This window comes from Zootoca vivipara, chromosome 1 (assembly GCF_965207765.1).
Source record: "Zootoca vivipara chromosome 1, rZooViv2.hap1.1, whole genome shotgun sequence".
NCBI classification, from domain to species: Eukaryota; Metazoa; Chordata; class Lepidosauria; order Squamata; family Lacertidae; genus Zootoca; species Zootoca vivipara.
The window spans coordinates 4070282-4092402 of record NC_142582.1 but is presented as its reverse complement, the minus strand read 5'-3'; the positions used below and the strand labels follow the sequence as shown (position 1 = coordinate 4092402).

General features: G+C 50.1%; 1 protein-coding gene across 1 annotated transcript in view; it reads right to left on the bottom strand.

Moving 5' to 3' along the window:
• Positions 1-2209: 2209 nt before the first annotated feature.
• ABCA12 (ATP binding cassette subfamily A member 12) overlaps positions 2210-22121 on the bottom strand; it is a 142762-nt gene continuing 122850 nt past the window's right edge. Inside the window, exons 50-54 of the mRNA XM_035138968.3 lie at positions 14166-14269; positions 11503-11595; positions 9887-9992; positions 9153-9290; positions 2210-2647 (exon numbers count right to left, since the gene is read on the bottom strand). Coding sequence (XP_034994859.1) covers positions 2528-2647; positions 9153-9290; positions 9887-9992; positions 11503-11595; positions 14166-14269 — 561 coding nt within the window. The 3' untranslated portion in view covers positions 2210-2527. The remainder of the gene's footprint in view (positions 2648-9152; positions 9291-9886; positions 9993-11502; positions 11596-14165; positions 14270-22121) is intronic.

Below are 22121 nucleotides of genomic sequence, written 5' to 3'. Positions count from 1 at the left end.
ATAACCTATATCTGAGAGAACAAGGTGGGTTCTATATGCTAATAAATTAAAAGTGAGTTCCATGTTTTAGGTTGGGGATAACAGTGTTTGTTCTATGACACAAGGGCAAATGTATTTATATGAACAAAATGCAGGGCTTTTCAGCCGGAACTCAGTTCTGGCCCCTCTCAGGTGGGTGCCATTGTCATTACAAGAGAACAAGGGAGGCATTCATGGGGAGTCCCAGCTCCTCTTTTTCTAGAAAAATAGCACTAACAAAATGTAACCCCAGAGTTGCTGTTGGGCAAAGCTACTTAAGAGTGACTGACTAGATTTTTCATATTCAACATTCATTCCCACTGATAGTCTAGATAAAAGTTCTGGGAATATTGATTTTGGTCCTAGTGCCTTTGGAAGACAGAAGACCTGAAACCACCTTGAAAAACTGTTTCGCTGAAGGAAACTGCTGGAAAGAGCCTCAGTTGGTTTAAAATACAGAGGCCAAAAGGTTGCGCTTTACAATAAAGGCAAAGAGTAATGGTTCCTGGGTATTCTGCCTCTTGCTGATTTCCAGCCCATCCATTGTATACTTAAACGCGGTATGTTTTCTTTAAAGCTAAAACCGGCAATCATGTGAGAGCATTTAAAGAAATTATTTTCTAGTTACAGAAATCTAAAGTGGGGGAAAGGGGGCAGCTTTCTCTCCATCCCACTACACCCCATGCAAAGCCAGCCCTGGACACTGAGGATTAGGAATCGTCTGTCACCGGCAGAGCAAAGCCACTGCATCATAAAACAATGCACTGCCTGGAATGAATGATGGGATTTAAATCATTGGCATTCATGCTCTGAACCCTTTGCAGCTACAGCAAACCCACCATCAAAGGAAGACTTGATTCTATGCTGTGTGACATGCAACCCAAAACCAGAAATGTACAATATAGGGACAACAGTAATAATGGGAAAAGCAGAAAGTATTTTGGAATGTATCAAACACTTATCTTTTCCTCAAGAAATAGCTGTTTCTGATCCTGATCAAATTAACTTCCGTACTAAAGTACTTTGCACATGCAATGTTCCACTACAGTTTAATGAGTCTGATTTCCCCACAATTTGTTTTTTTGTGGGCATTTCGGGGTGTTAGAAATATCCTGGGTGCAAAATTTCTTTCACTGTCTTAGTAAATAAAAACAATTTCCTCTTATTTCCTTCTTATTTCTGATGTTCAGGGTAAGAGCTGATGCTTACTGTATGTACTGTATGAGAGCCAGTGTTGTGTAGTGGTTAAGAGTGGTAGATTTGTAATCTGAGAACCGGGTTCACGTCTCCGCTCCTCCACATGCAGCTGTTGGGTGACTTTGGGCTAGTCACACTTCTCTGAAGTCTCTCAGCCCCACCCACCTCATAGGGTGTTTGTTGTGGGGGAGGAAGGGAAAGGAGAATGTTAGCCGCTTGATAAAGCGGGATATCAAATTCAAACTTCTTCTACCCAAAATGACACCATTGTGTTCACCTTTATGCTCATTAAAATAATATGGGAATAACAACAAAAAGCAAATGATGAGGGATGGCCATCCTTCCACCTGTGCAATGCCTAGAAAGTACGAGTCCAAGCAGTTTTCCCCTTGCTCTGCTCCTTTCCAAGGAAAAACATGCTCTTTAGTGATAAAGGTAAAGGGACCCCTGACCATTAGATCCAGTCGTGACCGACTCTGGGGTTGCGGCACTCATCTCGCGTTATTGGCCAAGGCAGCCGGCAAACAGCTTCCAGGTCATGTGGCCAGCATAACTGAGCCGCTTCTGGCGAACCAGAGCAGCGCACGGAAATGCCGTTTACCTTCCCGCTGTAGCGGTACCTATTTATCTACTTGCGCTTTGACATGCTTTTGATCTGCTAGGTTGGCAGGAGCTGGGACCGAGCAACGGGAGCTCACCCCGTCACAGGGACTCAAGCGGAGTTACTCTAGAGTAGCCACAATGACCCTCTGACAGTACCGCTCCGGCGGGAAGGTAAACAGCGTTTCCGTTCACTGCTCGGGTTCTCCAGAAGCAGCTTAGTCATGCTGGCCACATGATCTGGAAAAACTGTCTGCGGACAAACGCCGGCTCCCTCGGCCAGTAAAACGAGATGAGCGCCACAACCCCAGAGTTGTCTGCGACTGGACTTAGCTGTCAGGGGTCCTTTACCTTTTTTTTAAACCAAGGATCATAGAAATTAAAAGGTAACTACTTTGGATTTAAAATAATTTTATTTAATACTGATGTAATCCCTGTACACAGCAAAGCATTAGCTTATGACCCTGAATGCAGAAGAGTTGTTTTCATCTAGCGGATATGGTACTTGGAGGAGGAAAGTTCCCAAGGCACAAGGCAACATGTACAGGAAAGTGTCTATACATTCCTTGCATAGATAAATAATGAGCACAGAAGCCAATGCAGAGGAAACAAGTTAAAGACCTATCTGATATAAGGATAGGTGTTTCCATCCAGGGTTCTAGTGTTCAGGATTCAAAAACAAATACCTAAAATATCTTGAGAGAATACAACCTTAGTAAAGAGCAGTTACGTTAGAATCTTGGCTGCTTAAGTCAGAGCTATCTGAGGTTATGTCTGAACTTGCATCCGAAACATCAGGGCCACCTTGATCTTTAGCAAAGTTGATGAAAACCTAAAATGAAACAAAATATATGAAATTAAATGTCTCCTGCTTTATGGATTGCTTACAAATGCCTTCTCAAGGCTGAATATTCATGAGCATGTAAAGAGACTTGGCAAAACATAATATTCCACAGGCGAACTATTGTTTTTCCTATTTCCTACAAATCCTTCTGAAATTTCCTGCCTTATATATTCCTCTTTTTGTTTTAATAGCAAAATGGATTAGATGTTAAACAGAAACCTTCATGTACTGCTTGGCTAAAGAATTCACGTTGTATCTCAGGTACACTGTCACAGTGGCCGGAGTGGACTACTTCAGAGTAACGACGCTACGCAGCTCTGCATTTTATTCTTTTATTGGTGCTGCGTATTTACAGTGCTCAAGTCATTGCTATTTACACGGAGCGATGTTGTCAGTCGGTTTCAGAACCTCCTAATGGCTTTTGGCGCGTCTTTCTCCAACACAAAAGCTTTGGCAGACCCATCCTCTTGCCCCTCCTCTTCCTGCGTAATTCTGGAGTTGGGGGGATGGGTCTTCCCCCCTTACTTGCCCCTTCCTGTCCCACCTGGGACCCTGGCTCCTCTACCTTGCCTGAGCCTCGGACACGACTTCCTGCTTCCCCACTGGAATCGGAACTCTCCCTGCTTTCCCCTTTGCTCGGGGACGGGCTTGAACTCAGGAGGGGAGGGACTTCGCGATATCCCCTGTCCCTCACATCCACCCCCCTCCCAAGCTCTCCTTCACCCCTCCCCAGGCCCCCCCCATGTGTCGGTGACGACTGGAAGCCTAAAAACTCGGTGCTCTCCGAGCCCGTTGGTGTGAACACCTCCCCCCAGTCCTGCGAGCCCCCCCCTTCCGCCTGGGAGGACGGGAATCCCAAAAAGTCCGTGGCGTCAGAGCTGGTGGGGGTAAAAATGTTTTGCCAATCTGCTCCTTCCTCTGACTGGGTGGATCTTGGCGACACCCATACCTCATCCTCTGGTTCCTCAAACTCCGCTTCCCAGCGCCATGGTGAGCTGTTCTCCCGTGCCTCCTCCTCCTCCCCCTCCCTTTCCATGTGCCAGGGCTTGGGTCTGTGGGGAAAGAGGGCGTGAAATTCTTCCACCAAGAATTCCTCCTGTATCTGAGTGGCGGGAACCCATTCATTCTGGGACGGTGGAGCATCCTCCCATGCCATGAGGTACTCCAGGCCCCCCACCCCCCACCTTGAATCCAGGATGGCCGTGGCCTCATTGAGTTGCTCCCTGCTTTCCCTCTCCCCCCCTCCCTCGGGGGTTTGTTCGCTGTCTCTGAGCCTGCTGCTTTCCCTGTACGGCGACAGCAGCGATCTATGAAACACTGGATGCACCCTCATGTCCTCTGGCAGTGCCAGCCTGTATGCCACCGGGTTGACCTGTTGCGTGACCGTGAAGGGGCCCAGCCATTTGGGTGCCAGCTTTTTGCACCTCCCTCTGGTGGGAAGGCCCTCCGAGGACAACCACACCTTGTCCCCCACCCTGATGACCTCCCCTTGTCGCCTGTGGCGATCTGCCCCCTTTTTGTACGCTTCCTTGGCCCTCTCCAAGTGTTCTCTGAGCTGCTGGTGCACCGTCTCCAGTTCCTCTGCCCAATCCTCAGCCTGTGGGCCCTCCTCCTCCTCCTCCCTCTCCCTCTCTGGGAAAGATCTGAGGTCGCGCCCGTAATTGGCCTTAAAGGGCGACACCCCTGTGGAGACGTGCACTGCATTGTTGTAGGCAAATTCTGCTAGTGGCAAGCGATCCACCCAGTCCGTTTGCCGCTGGCTGACGTAGCATCTCAGGTACTGCTGCAGAATGGCGTTGACCCTCTCCGCTTGTCCGTTGGTCTGCGGGTGTCTAGCCGTCGACAAGCTGACCTCCACCTGCAGGAGGTTCATGAGCCGCCGCCAGAACCTAGAAACAAATTGGCGGCCACGATCCGAAATAACCCTTAAAGGTAATCCATGCAGTCTGAAAATGTGATCAACAAACAGTTTGGCTGTCTCTTCTGCCGAGACTGCCCTGGCACACGGTATAAAGTGACACATTTTGGACATGAGGTCCACCACCACCAACACTGCAGTCTTACCCCTGGACGAAGGCAGATCTGTGATGAAGTCCATGGACACCACTTCGCACGGCCTGTGTGGTGTGGCTAAGGGCTCCAGCAACCCTGGTGGCGCTGCTCTGACCACCTTCGCCCGCTGGCAGGTGGTACAGCCCCTTACATAGTCTCGAACATCTTCCCTCACCCCTGGCCACCAGAAGTGTCTCATGACTAGGTGAGTGGTCTTGTCCCTTCCAAAATGCCCCGCTGTAGGGTTGTCGTGCATCTGCTTGAGGACCGTACGTCGAAGCTGGGTGGTGGGTAGGTACAGCGCACCCTTGTAGAAAAGCAGCCCTCTGCGTTCTGCAAAGTCTTTTGCCTGCTCCCTCCCCCCTCTCAGTTCTCTGAAGATGCGGTTGGCAAATTCATCCGCTGCCGTCAGTGCTGTGAGTTCTGCCTCGCTCACCACTGCTGCTCCGCAGGACCATGCCGACGGGGGGAAAATGTGCCTTGGGGCTGGTGGCGCCTCCTCCTCCATGTACTCTGGCTTGCGGGAGAGGGCATCCGCCCTGACATTCTGCTCTCCTGGGATGTAGTGTATGGAGAAGTTGAAGTTCGAGAAGAACTCCGCCCACCGTATCTGCCTCTGGTTGAGCACCCTGGCAGTTCTCCAGAACTCCAGGTTCTTGTGGTCTGTGCACACCTGGATGGGGTGCTTGGCGCCCACCAGGAAGTGTCTCCAGTGCTGGAACGCCGCGTGGATCGCAAGAAGTTCCCGATCAAAAACTGTGTAGTTTCGCTCGGGCTGGGTCAACTTCCTGGAGAAGAAGGCACAGGGTCTCCACTCTCTGTTGGCGTCCAGTTGCAACAAAATGGCGCCCACAGCCTTATCAGAAGCATCTGTTTCAATGCGTAGGGGCGCGTCCTGAACCACGTGGAACAGGTTCTGGTCTGAGGCGAACACCCTCTTGAGGCTTTCGAACGCTGCTTGCGCCTCTGGTGTCCACCTGAACTTCTGCTTGCCTCTCAGGCAGTCAGTGATGGGAGCCGTAACTCGAGAGAAGTTCTTGATGAACTTCCTGTAGAAGTTGGCAAAGCCTAGTAGGCGTTGGGCATCTTTGCGCGTCCTGGGGCTGTGCCAGTCCAGGATGGTCTGCACCTTGTCCTTGTCCATTGCCAGCCCCTTGTCTGACAGCTTGTAGCCCAGGAAGTCCACCTCCTTGGTGTGAAACTTGCACTTCTCCAGCTTCACATACAGGTGGTTCTCCTTCAGGCGCTGTAACACCTCCCTGACGTCCTTCACGTGCTGCACTGGGTCGTTGGAGTAAATAAGGATGTCATCCAGAAAGACCAAGCATTTCCTGAAGAGTAGGGACCCCAGGACGTGGTGCATGAAGGCCTGGAAGCATGCTGAGCCCCCTTGCAACCCGAAGGGCATCACCAGATATTCAAAAGAGCCCAGAGGCGTGAACATCGTGGTTTTCCACTCATCGCCTTCCCGGATCCTGATCAAGTTGTACGCCCCCCTCAGGTCTAGCTTGGTGAAAATCTTGCCTCTGCGTGCCGCTGTCAGGAGATCATCCACTCTGGGCATGGGGAAAGCCACTGGCTCTGTCACCGAATTCAGCCGTCTAAAATCCACCACAAGACGGCGCTGTTGCGTGTCTTTCTTGTCCACCCAGAAGACCGGGCTGCCCCCTGCTGCCTTGCTTTCTCTGATGAACCCCCGGCTGAGGTTCTTGTCGATAAAAGCGCGCAGATCCTCCAGTTCCTGGTCTGACATGGCGTACAGCTTGGCTGGGGGTATAGTTGCCCCAGGCACCAGGTTGATCTGGCAGTCAAAAGGCCTGTGTGGGGGCAGGTGGTCGGACTCCGCTTCACTGAAGACCTCCTGCAGGTCCCAGTATGGTTTGGGTATCGCCTCACCCCCTTTGACGTGCATGGTGGCCACCGTGGCTATCGGAGGCCCCTCCCCTGGTTGGTGCTGCATGCAATGTTCCAGGCAAAAGTCCGATCCAAAAGTGATGCATCTCTGATGCCAACTTATGGAGGGGTCGTGGCGCGCCAGCCAGCTCATGCCCAAAACGATCGGGGGGTCTGAGATGGTGGTGACGTTGAATGCCAGTGTCTCTGAGTGCCTTCCAACCGTCATTCTCATGGGGGGGGTTTGATGAGTGATGGCCCCTCCCAGCAGCTCTCTGCCGTCAATGGTTGCCACGTGCAGAGGAAAATCCAGCTGCAGAAGCTGGATCTGGTGCTCTTCTGCAAAGTTTCTCGAGAAGAAGTTGGCTGAGGCACCACTGTCAATTAGGGCGAGGACCGTCAATGGATAGCCATTTGGGAGCGTGAGCGTCACTTCTAGAACCACTCCTGCTCTGGGAGGGGTGGGCTGGCTCTGCTCCTCTCTGTGCGGGTGGGTGGGCTGGGGCTGTTGTCTGCTGACTGTGCCTGGCTGCCGCCCCTTGTCTCCTGCAGCCAGGCTTTCCCGTTTCCCTGCTGTGGTGCTGCGTCAGTGGGGGAGGGCACAACCGTTCCCGCCTTTCCTTGCCACTCCCTGCGATGTGGGCAGTCTCTGACGAGATGCTGGGGGGAGTTGCAGAGAAAGCAATTCCCACCCCTTCCCTCCTTGCGTCTTGGCGCCGCTGGGGTTTGAAAAGCCCGCGCGCGCGCGCTATCAATCTGCATGGGTTCCTGGTCCTGACTGGCCCCAGGCGTGGCTTGAAAGGGTTGTTGAGGGAGTGGCTTCTCCTGCGACCGTGGGAACCAAGCCCGCTTTGCGCGCGTTGCTTGCTTGTCGCTCCATCTGGATTCCTGCCTCACCCCCACCGCCAGAGCCGCTTTGCTCAGTTGATCCATATTACTGGGCTTTGGACCTCTCGAGAGCTCATCCTTCACCTCCTCATGCAACCCCAAGTAAAACGCCGCTTGCATTGGGGCAGACTCCAGATCCCACCCCAATCTGTGCACCAGCATGGTGAATTTCGCCCAATACGCGCGAACTGTCATATTTCCTTGGCGTAAATTATGAAGTTCCTCCTTAGTCTGGTCCATATGACTATCGGACGAATACATCGTTTTCAAACCTTCTAGAAATAGTTTGACATTCTTCATGCAAGGATTCCTTGTTGCAATTAACGGTCTTAGCCACTCCCTGGCCGCCCCTGTAAGGTGCTCCACAATAAACGCTACTCTGTGCTCATCATCAGGGAACTCATCGTGGTGCAGCTCAAGAGCATACACAATCTCAGTCTCAAAGCCCTGAAACTCCTTCGGGTCTCCATTGAACTTGCTTACTAGGGTCCCGGCTCTCCTTCCTGGCAGCACTTGGACTTGGGGTGCCCCTCCCGCCTTGTTTTTCTCTGCATCCAGCTTGTTTTGGAGGTCTACCGCCACCGCCCTTAAATGCTGCTCTTTTTCCTGGAGCTCTCTCACCTGTTCCGCAAGTTGTAGCCGGTCGTCCTGGACCTTCTTAGTCTCCTCTTTAGCTGCCTTCAATTCTCCCTGCGCCTGCAGCGACAGCTGTTGCAGTTCTAGCTGGGCTTGCTCAGCGATCTGCCGCCACTTCTCCGCCTCTGACACGCTCATCCCGGCAACTCCAAAGTAGCCCAAAAATGATTAGGAGGTTGCTGTCACAGTGGCCGGAGTGGATTACTTCAGAGTAACGACGCTACGCAGCTCTGCATTTTATTCTTTTATTGGTGCTGCGTATTTACAGTGCTCAAGTCATTGCTATTTACACGGAGCGATGTTGTCAGTCGGTTTCAGAACCTCCTAATGGCTTTTGGCGCGTCTTTCTCCAACACAAAAGCTTTGGCAGACCCATCCTCTTGCCCCTCCTCTTCCTGCGTAATTCTGGAGTTGGGGGGATGGGTCTTCCCCCCTTACTTGCCCCTTCCTGTCCCACCTGGGACCCTGGCTCCTCTACCTTGCCTGAGCCTCGGACACGACTTCCTGCTTCCCCACTGGAATCGGAACTCTCCCTGCTTTCCCCTTTGCTCGGGGACGGGCTTGAACTCAGGAGGGGAGGGACTTCGCGATATCCCCTGTCCCTCACATACACCTATATTTTAAAAAATCTAGCTGGTATCTGCCACATTGTTCCTATGCTTTGGGCTGTGAGCTTAGAATGATATACAGTGGTACCTCGGGTTAAGAACTTAATTAGTTTCGGAGGTCCGTTCTTAACCTGAAACTGTTCTTAACCTGAAGCACCACTTTAGCTAATGGGGCCTCCCGCTGCCACTGCACAATTTCTGTTCTCATCCTGAAGCAAAGTTCTGAAACCGAGAAGCATCTGTAACCCGAAGAACCACTGTAGTTGGTAAAAGGTGCAGTATACTATTATTTATAAAGACAATCAAATTCCCAGCTGCTTTGGATGCCTAGAAAGGCAAGGTAGACATATTTAAAATAAAAATAAACACATACATAGATACATGTATAGTATGATTGGACAAGTATCATTCCATACCTCTTCTAGAGTTGTTTGACTCACTGAGAAGTGCCTGATTTTGAAGACTTCTTTGTTTGCTTCCAGCATTTGAAATATGTTTGCTACACCTCCTGCAGACACTGGGACATGATATTCCACCATATTCAGTTGATGGTCCTGTACCAATAAGAAGATTTACTGCTAATGAATGCCAGATTCAGAGGGGGGTGGGCACTGTTTATCTTACTGATTGATAGCTGTCCTTATGAGCTCTGGCCCCTTGGTGTGCTTGTGTTTATTCCTCCATACGGCCTCCTTTTTCCAATACTTCTGTTGCTGATTCTGGATCTCCACACAACAATTATGGAAGGAGCACCAGAATCAGTTAGGTCCAATGTTACTAGCTGCTATTGATCAGGAAGATGTTTCAAATGTTGGTTCTATCATTTTGTCACTGACATGATAATTACTGGATTGATTCAGTCATGAGCTTGCAGAGGAACTATGTAAAATCTTACACCTCGGTTCCCCTGCCTTTATAATAAGAAGGTAATATTTGGCTGGTGCTATTAAATCATGGAAGTACTTTAATGATAGCATTGCTGAAATAACTCAAGACACTTAAAAAATTCTGCTAGTGCTCAAATGCATTCAAAACTATTTGCCCTCATTCTTGCCAATATCTGGGTTGTACCACTTTGGGCTGCAGGTGCATGCTCAAAATATTTATCACTTCTTACAACATAATGCCCTGCACATTCTTTCATATTTACCTTCAGATGTGTATTTGGAAAGGTCAATTGCAAAAATTCTGTCAGCTTTTCTATACTATCGGAATTATTATTCAAATGCATCTTCACGGTGAAACCTTTTCCAAATCTGGAGGGATAAAAGGAAATAAATATTTTATGGAATGTAAAAGAGGTTTAAAAACTAGAATCAAACAGTCCTTCTGGGACACCAAACAAAAACTATTATTGAATTCTTAAAATAACTGCAAGGACATTAGGTATAAATCTGGCCACTGTCAATGTGCAGAAACTCACATGTCAGGGATAGTCAACATGTAGGGTCTGGAAGAAGTAAGGCGCAAGCCAACTATCTGTGCAAGAGGAATTAATATTTGCTTCAGCAGAGCTCCTTTCCTCCACCCAGCTGATGTACATGAGTGCATGCACCTCACAAAATCAAGGTCATCATCAGGCGGAATAGGCTAGTGGTCAAGTATTTTACACCCAGGACTGGGTGGGGATGCAGAAGGTGGACACAGGTTTTAATCATTGCCTAAATGCTGCAGTGTGAGTGCACTGAATGACGAGAAGCAGTGGGACTTTAATGAGCCTTATGCTCATCCGTCAGCACATGGGTGTTGCACCTAAACTAGAACAAAACATGCCCCAAGTATCCACACCAGGGATGGGTAATGTCTGACCCTCCAAATGAGAGTTGCATTGCATATACAGTGGTACCTCTACTTACGAATTTAATGTGTTCCAAACGCACATTTGTAAGTAGAAAAAATTTGTAAGTCGAATCCCATAGGAATGCATTGGGAGAAAAAAATTCGTAAGTAGAAAAAATCCTATCTAAAAATTTGTAAGTAGAAAAAATCCTATCTAAACCTCATCCAAGATGGCGGACGGAGCTCCATTCGTAAGTAGAAACATTCGTAAGTAGAGTTATTCGTAAGTAGAGGTACCACTGTAATTTAGAGTATCTTTTCGGGCCGATCAGAATATGATTTACAAAACAGAGATTGAAGTCCTGTTTCACCTCATTCCCTTGTGTGACCAGGGCAGTTTCAGTCCCATGATGGGGCCTGAATCCTAAGTGGAAGGGATCCAAATGATCTGCATCCTCCAGATCTGCCCGGAGTTGTTCCACGACCACCCGCTAAATCACCTTGCCCAGGTGATTTGAGACTGGGCGATAATTGACCATCATGGCTGGGTCCAAAGATACCACTTCTTTAAGGGAGTCCAGGAAGACTCCCTCACCACCCCACGGAGCCCACTGGCCAGGCCAGCCTGGCTGCTTTTATGAGGTAGGATGGGCAAGAATCAAGGAGACAGGCGATCGGTTTCACTTGTCCAACCAGCCTGTCCAAATCCTCAGATAACAGGTGCAGTCTAACAGTGTTGTCCTGTATATGTCTACTCAGAAGAAACCTCCATTGAGTTCAATGAAACTTACTTCTAGGGAAGAGTGCACAGGACTGCAGCCTGCAATTCCCTATCCCGAGAAAAGCACTTGTTTGCTCTCTTTCTATCATTCTCCCTTTTTCCCCTTGACTTTGTCACAAAAACAAGTCTTCATTCCACCATTTCCTGCTCAGTTGGGTCTCACAGTAAACCTATGGGAACTGTTGCAAGAGAGACATTTTACCAACCTGCTCTTTATATGCTGCAGTGAACCCAGGCACCGGAAACATCCATTTACCATGATAGCCAGTCTTGTGCAGAGAGCCTCACATTCTTCCATGCTGAAAAACGGAGAAAGTAGAGCAATGAACTCCCCAAGAAGCACGAGGAGAATCTATGATGGTGAGAAGGTGTGTGGAGTGGATCTCCAGTGTATTTGGAAAATGCACACAGTCTGCGCGTCAGTCAATATTAAGCAAATCAAATGAAAAGATTCCAAGAGCTCTGGCCAGGTAGTAGATTAATTTTTGGAAAGTTTTAAGTTGAGAATAATAAGGCAAATTCCAGTAGCAATCCAGTTTTTAGAAATCCAGGACAAGGCCCTGTTTCATCATCAGCTGGAATGACAGAGAGTCTTACATTAAAAATGTGTCTTAAATGTTTTCATTTGATTTTCTCAACTCTCCAAGGACTCCAAATTATTTAGTAAGTCAATATTAAGCAGCATGGGATTCAGCTGTTTGACCTCCCAGGGCTTATACATAAAGGGCTTTCCCTGGACTGTCACACTCTCTGGGCAGGGCCAAGCATAGACTTGTACAGTTGGAGGGGACCAAGAGGGTCATCAACTCCAACATTCCCTCCAGAATTTCCTCTCAGAGGAAAGCAAACGCCCTCTTTGGGTGTACTGCCTGGACAAGCAAGGGCAAAAGTGTGCAGTGGGATGGAAGTGCACATGTTGCTCCCACTGCCCACATTACTGGGCATGCCCCCTCCCCAACTCTTTGTTTAGTGCAAAGGCCTGAAGGGGGCTCGCTATCCCATTTGCCTGAATGTCTCCCATAATCAGCAACTGACCCCTTTCCCATCCCCACCATGGATCGTCCTATTGTATAGCAAATCAGAACTAAGTCTGGCCTTTTTATTCTGAAAAAATAAATAAAGTTATTAATAGAAGTTTTCCATTTTCCAAGCACCTGCCCTAAAACACAAATAACAGCTTGGGGAGGATTGCCATTTTTTAATCGCTGCAACATTAAGCTTCTCCAGCTTTTTGTTTCATCAGGGGCAGTTGGCTAGATCAAGCAACGCTTTCCCTCAGCTCTGTAATTCTGTCTGCTCTTGAATGAGAAAGGAAGGGAACGCTCCCATCTTATCACTTTGATAATGTTCCAGGTCTGTAGCAAAATGCGCAATTATTGCTTAAATAATGGTAACAGTTTCCACCACCAAGCGCATAAGAGTTATGGAATATGCTATGCCCCCTCCACCTTGTGTTGCCAGAATAGTGGGGGAAGAACAGCACCCTGAGGACTGAGAAAGCAGAGCCACAACCTTCTCCAAGATGGCAGCCAGGGCCCCTGGGGTAAAGATCTACATCAGCAACAAGGGGCTGGGGCGGGGAAAATGAAGATCTCCATTGGGATCTGCTGCCCCTGTGGAGCTTGCCGCCCGAGGCAGTCACCTCACCAGCCGTGCTCTGGAATGCAATGCGCTGCTTCTGGAAGCCCATTCAGCCACTTCACTGCTGACATTTAATGGCTAGCTGAAACATGGTTCCTGCGGAAAGTGTTTAGTGATGGCTCAGGTTGATACAATTTGGATTCTTTTCCCACTACAGCTATTATAAAAGCTCGTGTGGGTTTGATAACTGGATTTAAATTGCTCTCCATTTTTAGAATGGCTTTCATTTTATTTTATTGGTTAATGCACAGGGCAGTGCTTTGGTAGCAAAGAATCCAGTAGAGAGATTTCAGAAACAAACAACTAAATGAAATTAGTGGTTTAGCTTAACTTTGCGACCCTTCATTTAGCTGCTGTTTAGAAGGTGCCTTGGGCAGCTATTGAAGGAGCGCCATCAAAGGATGAGGGGCTTTTAGGAGGTATCTTTCAGGGGAATCAGAGTCTCAGAAATTCTGCTCCACTGGAAACAGCAAGAGAAGCTGTAGTGGGAACATACAGTTAAATATGTGATTTAGTATGAGTGAAACCCAATGTAGTCTGAGTGGGCAATGCAACATGACTTCTCCTTCTCTCTCCCCCTCTGTGCACCTCCAAAATCTGCACCAGTGGGTTGTGGAAATTTGCAGTGCATATTTTTCGAGGGGTGCCGGGGGCTGGAGAGAGAAGAGAAACCAGAAGTCTTGCCGCATAAGTGGATTTCTATAGCGCAAGTGGGCAGGCACCATGTTAGTCCGGGGATATTGGTCTGTTTTTGTGTTGCATTCTGTGTTTCATTGTAAACCACTTTAAAACATTGTTTTATATTTCCTAGGCTAGTTATATGGGCCAGTCCAGCATTTCAATTCCATTTTCCTTTTAGCTTTTAGCTCAGTGGAGCACACAGCAGTCTCTATTTGTGCTCACTCTACCTTGATTGAACAAATATAGGTTTATTCCTTCAGTGGCACCTTAAAGACCAACTAAGTTTTAATTTTGGTATGAGCTTTCGTGTGCATGCACACTTATAAAGTGTGCATGCACACGAAAGCTCATACCAAAATAAAAACTTAGTTGGTCTTTAAGGTGCTACTGAAGGAATTTTTTTATTTTGTTTCGACTCAGACCAACACGGCTACCTACCTGTAACTAAATATAGGTTTGAATACATATTTTCTTGTCTAATGAGGAACTGGGCTCATCTCAATGTGGAAAGTGAGTCTGAACATTTTCATTAGAAGCCTGGGACTACCTGTGAGAAGTAAGGATCACTGAACATTGGTTCTGTACTTCCTCCGTGATGATTTTCCACAGATGTCTCTTAGCGTTAGGATCCATGCCAGAGCTTGGCTCATCCTAAAATAAAAGAAGTTGACAGCAAATGTAAAAAGTAAAGAAGAGGAACTTGTGATTTGTTGCCACAGTTTCCTCTTTTTTTCAGGGGGAACCCCACTAATATTTGGCCTTCACATTAATCACTCCTCCCTTTTAGTTATAGTTGCTTCATAGCTGCCAAGTCTCCCATATTCCCCCGGAAATCCCCTTTTTTCCAGCTGTTCCTAGCTGAAAAAACTGATTTTTTTGTTTTTCCCCGGTTTATTCTGGCGCAGCGGCCATTTTGGAACTGGGCGGAGCATGCTCAGAAGTGACTTTTGATGCTGCTCTGCCCAGTTCCAAAATGGCTGCAGTGCGACTTCTGGAGCGGCGGCCATTTTGGAACTGGGCAAAGCAGCATCAAAAGTCACTTCTGAGCATGCTCCGCCCAGTTCCAAAATGGCGGCAGTGCTACTTCCGGTCTGCTACTTCCGGCCGGTCCCTTATTTCTCCGACAGCAACTTGGCAGGTATGAGTTGCTTCCAGAAAAGATGATGATGATGATGATGATTAGCAATGCTGTAATAGTAAAGCTGCAACAGAAACATGACTGGAAGGAAAACAAGTGAGCCTGGGCTGAGGAGAATCAGCCCCTTATGCTGGCCCTCGCCCCACCCCCAGCTGGCTGCCCATAGGACTGCTGAGATGGGGGCAGGGCGATGGCCTCCTTGGAACAAAGGTGGGTGGCTCACCTGTACCAGGAGCCTGCGCAATGTTGCAAACCCTGCCCACCCAAGGGAGGGGGTGAGCAGATATTATTTTATTAGTAGCAATGCTGTACTAATAGTAAAGCTGCAACAGAAGCATGACTAAACAGATGCACAGAATGCTTCCTAGAATGCAAAAAAGTGATCATGAATGGCAAAAGTCAAATGCTACTGTGTACAATGGAAGTGGTTAATATTAGAGATAGATGCACATTGTTAGATAACAGCACTGGGCAGATATTATGTTGGGGGCAGATAATGTGTATGACTTCTATTCAAGAGTAGTACTTGGGCTGTGCACATTCTTACTACTCCATTTATAGATTAAAGCAGGTGAAATGTACTCGGAGTCGAGAGTGAATTTCATGCTCTTTATTCAGCTCATAGTCATCAAGGAGAAGAGGAGAAGAAGAATGGCTCTTTTCCCAAAACCATCTGCTTATATACATTATTTACACAATGGGCCTTGCGTGATTGGCTACTTCAGGGCTACACCTGTGGGCCAATTATATTGTGGATTGACTTCTGCCTGCAGCCTGATTGGCTGCTCCTACAGGCCAATCAGGTAGCAGATTCACTTCTGCCCGCCGCCTGATTGGCTGCTCCAGCAGGCCAATCAGGTTGCGGATTCACTTCCACCTGGAGTTGGATTGGGTAGCTCCCGCTGTTTCTGAATCCTATTGTTCTAGGATTCAGCTCAGTACATAACACCCCTCCCCTCTAAGTTCCAGTCCTGCCCGGGAAGTTGCATTCGTAGTCCCCAAGGTCTGCTGGCCGCCTCCGTGTGCGTTGTGGCCTGGGGTGTTCCTTGGTCAGGGGTTCTGGTTCTGGCTCGTGTTCCGAGGCTGCTGGCTGTGCCGGGGCTGTCTGGTCTGGCGCCACTGAACCACTAGGTTGTGGCTCTGGTTCCGGTGTCCTTCCAGCCTCGGGGCGCCCCTCTGTGCCTACTGCTTCTGCTTCTGCTTCCCCTGCCCACCCCTCTCGCTCTACAGGCCTCACTGCCCTGCTGTCCCCTTGGGACCCCTCTGTCCCGCTCTCCTCCCGGGTTCCTCCTGGGAATCGTCGCCGTAGCTGGTCGCAGTGGCGGCGCCAACATTGCCCCCCTTCCGTTAGTACCTCGTACGACACGGGACCGGTCACCTTGGTGACTGTGGCGGGTACCCATGCTGGGCCTGCCCCAAAATTCTTTGCGTACACTGCGTCCTGGGCCACAAATGTCCGGGGGTTCCTGCCTTTCCCCACCACTACCTCATCCTGAGCTCTGTCGGGGTGAAGTCGGTCCAGTCTAGTTGCAAGGCGCCGGCCCATTAGTAGTTCAGCTGGGCTCCGGCCCGTCGTTGTGCTTGGGGTGCTGTGCTGTGCTAGAAGAAATGCAGCAAGGCGGTATTCCCAGTCCCCTTGTGTCATGCGGCGGAGGCTGTCCTTGGTGGTCCGCACCATGCGCTCCGCTTGGCCATTGGTGGCAGGGTGGAATGGTGCTGAGCGGATGTGGCGGATGGCGTTCTGCGCTGTGAAGGTCTGGAACTCCTCTGACGTGAATGCGGTTCCATTGTCCGAGACGAGGGTGTCAGGGAGCCCGTGGGTTGCAAAAAGCTCACGTAGTACCCGGATGGCTGCCGCCGTAGAAGTGGACGGTACCAGTGCGACCTCCAGCCATTTGGTGTAGGAATCCACCACTATGAAGAATGTTTTTCCCTGGAAGGGTCCAGCGAAGTCCACGTGCAAGCGTGACCATGGATGTCGGGCGGACTCCCAGGGCTGGACTGGGGCCCTTGGGGGATCTGGGCGGGATTCTTGGCAGGTCTGGCAGTGTTGGACCCAGGCCTCTATCTCTCTGTCAATCCCCGGCCACCACACATAACTCCTGGCAAGGGCCTTCATCCTCACTACCCCTGGGTGTGTCTCGTGTAGGGCTGTGAGGACCCTTTTGCGGAGGGGCTGGGGAACAACAACCCTGCTTCCCCATAACAGGCACCCCTTGTGGGCCGACAGTTCATGTTTGCGGTTTGTGTAGCCAGCGAATTCTGGCCCGGGGCTGCTGCTGGGCCATCCTCGCCACACCCAGTCCAGGACCCGGGAGATGACCCTATCTTTTGTGGAATGGTGCGCAACTTCTTGTGCCTGAATGGGTCGGTCGGGAAGCAGCTCCAGGGTCATAACCTCTTGCGCAGGCGCTGGGTCGGGGCCTGTTTCTGGTAGTGGTAGCCTGCTGAGGGCGTCTGCGTGGCCCATCGCCTTCCCAGGGCGGTGGATTAGTGCATACTGGTAGCCGGCAAGGAAAATTGACCACCTGAGGACACGTGGAGACAACACTTGGGGGGTCTGCTTCTCGGGGGCAAACAGGCCAAGCAACGGCTTGTGGTCAGTCACTATGGTAAAGGGCCGCCCGTACAAGAAATCATGGAATTTTTTTACGCCCTTCACGATTGCCAGACCCTCCTTGTCAATCTGTGAGTAGTTTCGTTCGGCTGCAGCAAGCGTCTGGGAGAAGTATGCCACCGGCACCTCTCTTCCATCCGGGAGTTGGTGTCCCAGGACAGCGCCGATGCCATAGGGAGAGGCGTCGCATGCCAGCACCACTGGCAGCCTCTCGTCGAAGTGTGCCAAGACCGAGTTCGAGACGAGCAAGTCCTTGACTGCCTGGAATGCGGCCCTTTGTCGCTGGCCCCACACCCAAGGGGCCCTTTTATCTAGGAGTCTGTGTAGGGGCTCCGCTACCGCTGCCTTATGCGGAAGAAAGGCATGGTAAAAGTTCAATAGTCCCAAGAATGACTGAAGTTCGGGCTTGCTCTTGGGCGCTGGGGCCTCACAAATGGCCCGTACCTTGTCACCGGTTGGATGGACCCCTTCTGCGTCCACCTTAAATCCCAGAAAGTCCACCTGCGGCACTCCCAGTAAACACTTTTCCCGCTTCACCTTGAGGCCCGCCGTCTGGAAACGGTGCAGGACGGAGCGGAGGCGGTCCTCAAATTCCTCTGGTGTGGGCCCGGCGATCAGTACATCATCGAAGAAGGGGGTGACGCCAGGAATCCCTTTAAGGAGAGAGTCCATTAGATTCTGGAATATGCCTGGTGCCACGCTAACGCCAAATTGCAGCCGCTTTACTCTGAATGCCCCTCTGTGCGTCACAATCGTCTGAGCCTCTGCTGTGGCTTCGTCCACAGGCAACTGTTGATACGCTTGGGCCAAGTCCAGTTTGCCAAAGATTTTTGACCCAGCCAGGGTGGCGAGGACATGGCTGACCACTGGCACTGGGTATGCATGGGCCGTGAGAGCCTTGTTTATGGTGCATTTGTAGTCTGCACAGATGCGGACCGAACCGTTAGGCTTGACGGGTGTGACAATTGGAGTTTCCCAGGGGGCGTTGGGCACCGGCTCCAGCACTCCTTGCTCCACGAGTCGGTCCAATTCCTCGTCTATGCGGGGTTTCAGGGCGAACGGGACCCGGCGGGCCTTGTGCCTGATGGGTCGTACAGCGGGGTCTAGCTGTAGGGCAATGGGGGGTCCTGTATATCGTCCCAATGCCCCATCGAAAACCCCTGGAAACTCTTTGCATATGGCGTCCACGTCCACTTGTAAGCTAGTGCGGTTCACCCCGGTAACGGCTAGCCCCAGAGGTCCAAACCATGCCAGTCCCAGTAAGCTAACGTAGGGGCCCTTAACTACCAGCAAGTCCAATTGTTGCTTTCGACCTCGATATTGCACCCTGAAGGTCCCCACCCCCATTGTAGGGACCTTACGTTTCTGGAAGTCCCGGAGGGTGAATGGGGCCGGCCTTAGTTTGGGACCCCCATTAGGGCACAGTTCCCTTAATGCTCGGGCCGAGATTATGGATAGAGTTGAACCCGTGTCCAGCTCCATGCGGCATGGGGCTCCCTCTATCTGTACCTCTATATAAATTTTCTCTGTGCTGGGATGGGGCAACTGGAATACCTGGTAGTCCGTGATCTCCGTCGAGTTGCCTTGGTGCATGGTGCCGTGTGACCTGGGGCTCCTGGGTCGGTCATCTGATGCTTGTCGACGGGTGAGTCGAGCCCGACACACCCGGGCGATGTGTCCCAATTTTCTGCACTGCCTGCACTCTGCGTTGCGGAAACGACAGGTCCTCCTCTCGTGGTTCTCCCCGCAGCTTGCACAGTTCCCTCCTTCTCGTCGAGGCTGCTGTGGTGTGTGTGCTGCTTGAGTGCGCCGCTGTACTCGGTGTACTTCCTCCCTGTCAGATTCGGATTCGTCGGTGAGGTCTTCGTGGTAGACCCTCGGTTGGGATGGCGGGGCCAGTCGTGCCTCTTGCGTTGACCTCTCGGCGGCTTCGGTTGCCAGGGCTTCCTCCAGAGCAATCTGGAACGTGAGGTCTTTTTTGGCGTAGAGGCGTCGTTGCAACATCTCGTCCCTCAGGCCACCGACGAGGCGGTCACGAAGCATGTTCTCCAACTCTGAGAAGTTGCATAGCCGGGCGGCTTGGCGGAGGGAGGTCACAAACCCAGTTATGGTTTCCCCCGGGGCTTGCCGCTTTGCGTAGAAGGCATTTCGGCAAGCTACCACCGAGGGCTGTGGTGAGAAGTGCTCCTTCAGCCGTTCCATTATTGTTTTGTACGAGACGGTAGCGACATCTCTAGGTGCAAGGAGAGCCCGGGCGATTTCAAACGTCTCCTCTCCACAGACGCTGAAGAATGTCGCCCTCTTCATGGCATCGTTGGTGACTTCTTTCGCTTGCAGGAGGAAGTTGAAACGGGCAGCGTACCCTTCCCAGTCTCCTGATGCTGGTTTGAATGGCGAGAAGCTGCTGTCGGTTGCCATTCTGGGTTCCTTGGGTCCTGGAGCTGAAGCCTGGATGCACGGTGCGATGCAGCGGTGCAGCAGGTGGCGGTGCTGCGGTGCAGTGCGTGGTGGCGGTCAGCTCAGCAGGATCCCATCCTCGTCGCCAGTGAAATGTACTCGGAGTCGAGAGTGAATTTCATGCTCTTTATTCAGCTCATAGTCATCAAGGAGAAGAGGAGAAGAAGAATGGCTCTTTTCCCAAAACCATCTGCTTATATACATTATTTACACAATGGGCCTTGCGTGATTGGCTACTTCAGGGCTACACCTGTGGGCCAATTATATTGTGGATTGACTTCTGCCTGCAGCCTGATTGGCTGCTCCTACAGGCCAATCAGGTAGCAGATTCACTTCTGCCCGCCGCCTGATTGGCTGCTCCAGCAGGCCAATCAGGTTGCGGATTCACTTCCACCTGGAGTTGGATTGGGTAGCTCCCGCTGTTTCTGAATCCTATTGTTCTAGGATTCAGCTCAGTACATAACAGCAGGCATCCCCAAACTGCGGCCCTCCAGATGTTTTGGCCTACAACTCCCATGATCCCTAGCTAACAGGACCAGTGGTCGGGGAAGATGGGAATTGTAGTCCAAAACATCTGGAGGGCCGAAGTTTGGGGATGCCTGGATTAAAGCAAGGTTTCTGCTTTGAGCGTTACACAGACAATAGACCACAGATGAGCTCCCATATGCTTATTATCCTTCAGCAGGCATCATCAGCAAAAATTGTCAGGCACTTCCGTGATTATTTGAATTGTGATTGTTTGGTGATAACATGATATTAAAATAGCCAGAAACCAGGCTGAGTTTGCAGTTGTTGTGCTGAGGAAATATCCTTCCCAACTATTAGAAGTTCATTCATTAACACAATATCCTCCTTCTTTATTCATCTCACTCACACACACAAACATTTATACACTCTTCTAGTGCAAATGCATCACTTGGGGTGTCACTTGGAAGATAAAGGTGGTGCATAAGTGTAATACATAAATGAGTGAGTGATTGAGTGAATGAAATGGAGGAGCAGCTTGTGTGGCCAATGGACAAGCTGCAAAGGCAGGAGATCCCACAGCAAGGGGTGCAGCTTCAAAGGAGTCTTGAGGACAAGCTGGATGCTACATTCCAGGATGCACAGAAGTTAATTGGGCAAGAAGCAGAGACAGTGGCGAGCACCCCTGATGAGAAAAGGGAGACTCCATGCAAAGAGGCAATGGCTCTGCCTGATCAGATGCTACAAGGGGTTGAACTTGACTGTCAACAGCCATCAGCTGAGTTTGCTATTAGAGGAAGTGATGGGCTGCCCTGTCCTCAGTGCACAATTCAGGATTTAACATAAGAACCTTCTTGTTGTTGTTTAGTCGTTTAGTCGTGTCCGACTCTTCGTGACCCCATGGACCATAACATTAAGAACCTTAATCCCCCTTAATGGGCGAGATAGTGTTTTTCAGAGTTAGAAGATTGGAGCAGGTTTGCAAATTAAATGAGAAAGAAAGGGAGGGAGGGAGATGGTTGAAGATGAAGCATTCTTGGGCGCAGCTATTTTCCGTACGAGATCTGAGCCGGAATTAATGGTTGTGCTGTCTGCTTTACAGGAGCGTATTTGTCCCCATTAGGTTTGGCCCATATATTCGTAAATAAAGTAAATGCTGCAAAGATTATACAACTCTCCTATGTTCTCTCACCCCAAATAAACAATATCCTTTAGCCTACGCTTTAAACTTCTCAGCACTTGAAGTGAGATGTGTTATATGTTAATTTGAGGAGAGAAGAGTATTTATTTATTTAAAACTTTTATATTCCACTCCAATTTGGAGCCCCAAAAATGATTTTTATAAAAAGTGAATCTAGAGTGTTTCTGATTTCCTTGAGAAGGGATCATTTATTGTGAAACATCAACAAGCCTTCCTTAATGTTCAGTTTCTATCCAGAGCATTAATCTTATGGCTAAATGTTTTGTGCACACCCTCACTCTAACAATCAATGTGGTGCCCCTTCTTGTTGCTGTTGCTGTCTCCAGACTACGGCCTGCAGGCCGGATACGGCCCAAAGGCCTCTTTTATCTGGCCCGCGATGACCCCCGCCGCTCGCTGCTGCCGCCTGCTCTTACCGGCGTGGTGCAGCTGCCCACTTCCAGGTCGGAAAAAGCACCGGAAATAGCTTGCGCACATGCGCAAGCGTAATTTCCGGCGCACTTCCAGGTTGGAGGAGGCCCGTGTGCATGTGCACAAGCTATTTCCGGCACTTTTCCAACCCGCCCTGCCACGCGATCGGTGCTGCGGGCACCGGCCCGAAGCCGGGTAAGTTTGGGGACCCCTG